General features: G+C 25.0%; 3 protein-coding genes across 3 annotated transcripts; 1 reads left to right on the forward strand and 2 right to left on the reverse strand.

Annotated features, from left to right (window-relative positions):
- Positions 1 to 284: 284 nt before the first annotated feature.
- Positions 285 to 518, forward strand: ENU1_127110 (ribosomal protein L37e protein; the record flags this gene model as incomplete). The annotated part of the gene is made up of 1 exon (XM_008859979.1): positions 285 to 518. One exon carries the CDS (start codon positions 285 to 287, stop codon positions 516 to 518), a length of 234 nt encoding a protein of 77 aa, XP_008858201.1.
- A 92-nt stretch (positions 519 to 610) lies between these two features.
- ENU1_127120 (hypothetical protein) lies at positions 611 to 1,945 on the reverse strand (the record flags this gene model as incomplete). Its single annotated transcript, XM_008859980.1, has 1 exon — positions 611 to 1,945. The coding sequence occupies one exon, from the start codon at positions 1,943 to 1,945 to the stop codon at positions 611 to 613; it is 1,335 nt and encodes a 444-aa protein (XP_008858202.1).
- A 150-nt stretch (positions 1,946 to 2,095) lies between these two features.
- ENU1_127130 (serine/threonine-protein kinase 3, putative) lies at positions 2,096 to 3,166 on the reverse strand (the record flags this gene model as incomplete). The annotated part of the gene is made up of 1 exon (XM_008859981.1): positions 2,096 to 3,166. One exon carries the CDS (start codon positions 3,164 to 3,166, stop codon positions 2,096 to 2,098), a length of 1,071 nt encoding a protein of 356 aa, XP_008858203.1.
- Between the last annotated feature and the right edge of the window lie 317 nt (positions 3,167 to 3,483).

The following is a 3,483-nucleotide window of genomic DNA, read 5'->3' on the forward strand; positions in this document are numbered from 1 at the left end:
GTTCTCTTTTAAGGTTATGACTAATAAGTAGTCCTCTTGTATTATTATAATGAGATTGAATCTCGTTAATTTCTTTCATTTCAGAATATGTCTTTTTAACTTTTGTCTTGATTGTACGTTCATCTTTAGCCATTGTCTTCATTTTAGATTTATTCTTTGTCTAAGTATAAAATACAAATAACTAAAATAAATGATATAATTTATTATAATTAATTATTTTCTGAGAAAAAAATCAAAAAAAAATCTTAAAAAAACCCTTGAACTTGAATTGTTGATTCGACTGAATGACTAAAGGAACCAGTTGCAGAGGTACTAGACATAATAAAACTCATATTCTTTGCAAGAGATGCGGAAAAAGATCATGGCATTTACAAAAACAAAGATGTGCTTCATGTGGATATCCAGATGCTAAAATGAGACAATATGCTTGGGGATACAAAGCCCTTAGAAGAAGAACCCAAGGAACTGGAAGAATGAGACATTTAAAAATCGCTTTAAAAAGAACAACTAAAGCTTAATTAATTAAAATAAAATGTCGTTCTATGTCGAACGGGGAGAATACTTTTTAGACTTTTAATTTTTTCTTTTTAATAAAACAAAATAAAATGAATTAATAAAATTGAATTACTAATAATTGAGAAACTTTAAAAGGTTCTCTATCTCCAGTTAATATATCATTTGTTATTCCTTTATAATAATTACAAATAGGATTAAAAGAATATCTGCTCATTCCATCAAATGAAGATTGAATTAGAATATCATCATCTCCAATTGAATAAAAATATTCATCATCACGAATTTTAAAAGCAACTTTCCAATTCTTTAAAAATGTCATTTTTTTAATTTTATACCATTTCATTGATGAAATAACTCTGTTATGATTTTCTAATGAAAAAATGAAATGGTCTTCATCATAAATATCATTACCTTTTATTATCTTTTGTTTTATATAACATCCAAAAATATCTCCTTTATCTGTGTAATGAAGAAAAACTAGATGCTCTTTTCCAAGGATTAGTTGATTAAATAAAACTCTTTCCCATCCATCTGTTTGACTATCAAATAATAGTCTTGAATTATTCAATCCAATCCAATTTGTTAATTGAGTTTCATTTTCAATAATTTGTTTTTTTCCACCAAATTGAATAAATTTCATATATTCATTTGATTGAATTTGAAATTCTAAAAAACTTTCATCTTTCATTTTTACATATGAATAAAGTATATCATTTTCATTTTCAATTTTAGTTAATTCATTTAATTTTTGAGTTCTAAGAGAAATTTCAGTTAATACTTTTCTTTTATTATCTTCAATATTTTCATATTGTACTTGAGTTTCTAATTCAATTTTTTGTTTTTTTAAATTAATTTCTGATTCAATTTGATAAATTTTATGATTAAATAATTGTTTAATTCTTTGAATTTCATTTTTTTCTTCTAATTGAAGTATTTGGATTTGGTTTTGTTTATATTTAATAAGTTGATTTAATTTAAATTCTTTTTCAATATTAATTTGATTAATATCATTTTTAAAAGTGTTTTCTATTTGATTTTGCATATCAATACATATTTCTTTAATTAAAACTTTAGTTTTTAAAAGGAGTCTTTGTAATACAATTTTTAATTCCAAATACTCTTTATTAATTTGTTTTTCTTTAGAAATATAAAATTGACTATTTTTATTAGCAAATGAAATAAGGTTTTTTAATTCAATTTCCTTTTTATTTTTAAGAAGAAGAATATCAGCAATAAATTCTTCTAATTGATTAATTTGTTCTTTTTTATCTCCTTTTAATTCTTTTTCAAATACTTTCCAATCAAAAGATGGTTTTTGATATTCATTTTCAACTTTTAAACAAATAGTTTGTATTTGTTGTTTTAATTCAGTGAGTTGTTTTTTTATTTCTTTATCTGAAGTAATAGCAATAAAATAATCTACTTCCATTCTTTAAAGAAATCTTTCTTATTTGAATGAATTGAAGTTCTTTTAAATCAATTACTTCAAATAAATTTGAACTTTCAAAAAAGAGGAATTTTCTTAATAAAATAACCTTTAAATAAAATATAAAAACTATGACTTTGGCTCTTTCAATTATTATTTTCTAATAACCATTGTATCATCTCCATCATCACTGTCATCTTCTTCAGTATCATCTTCTTCCTCTTCTTCAGTATCATCATCATCTTCTTCTTCTTCAGTATCATCATCATCTTCTCCCTCATCATCATCATCATCTTCTCCTTGTTCAAGAGCTTTCTTTCTAGAACCAAATTCAGCAATTACTTCATTTTCTTTTTCGATTAAATCAGTAATTCTTTTACGATTTCCATTAGGTTTCATAAAATCACATTTTAATAATTCTAAAGCAGATGGTCGTTCTCTAAAATTTTTTACACAACACAAAGCAATAAAATCATTAAATGCTTTAGATACTTCTTCAGGTGTACTTAAAGTAGGTGGTGGTCTATTAGGAATTAAGAAAATTGCTCTCATAGCATGAAGTTCTGAATGTGGTGGTCTTCCATCAAACATTTCAATTGCAGTTATACCAACTGACCAAATATCAGCTTTTTCATTATGTCCACTTTCTAAAATAACTTCTGGTGCCATCCAATAAGGAGTACCAATTAATGTTTTTTGTAATTTATTTGTTCCACCCATCTTTGTTGACACTCCAAAATCAGCTAATTTACATACTCCATCATCACTAACTAAAATATTTGCTGCTTTAATATCTCGATGAATCATATGCATTTTATGAAGATATGCAAGACCATGTAATGTATCTTTTAATATAATTTGAATTTCTCTTTCATCTAATGTTGCATTTAATATATGCATAATATCACACACACTTCCTGCTCCACAAATTTCCATTACAATCCATAAATCTTTATCTACAAAGAAATGACCAAAAAATCTAACAATATAATCAGTATCACATTGTTTCATTAAAACAATCTCTTTCTCTACATCAGTAGTATCTCCATCAATTCTAACTGTTTTAACTGCAGCATGTGTTCCAGTTGGTCTATGAATAGCATGAAATACTGATCCATATGAACCTTCTCCTAATTTTTCTACTACTTCAAAATCTTTTGAACATTCTGCAACCCAGTTTATCTTTTGCATTTGAGAAACTTGAAGTTTAGTTGGTGTTGTCATTCTTTCCTATTTTGTCTTATCAGATCTTTTTTTCTTTTTTCTTTTTTATGGTTTTTTATTTGAAGTTCCTTTTATGTAAAATACTATATTTTATAGTTTTTTTACTATTTTTATTAATATTTATGATTGTATTTTTATTTCGACTAATTCTGTTCTTCTGTTGAACCGACGTAAAACATCATCCTCCTCGTTATGTAAAATAACCTTTTCACTTAGTCTTTATCCTCCAACTTATACTTGTCTTTTATAAAATAATTGACTAACTTAAAAAACCTTCAAAAATAAAGTTGAAAATCAATTACAAAAGGATGTAAAGA

This window comes from Entamoeba nuttalli (assembly GCF_000257125.1).
Source record: "Entamoeba nuttalli P19 unplaced genomic scaffold asmbl_5325, whole genome shotgun sequence".
Classification (NCBI taxonomy): domain Eukaryota; phylum Evosea; order Mastigamoebida; family Endamoebidae; genus Entamoeba; species Entamoeba nuttalli.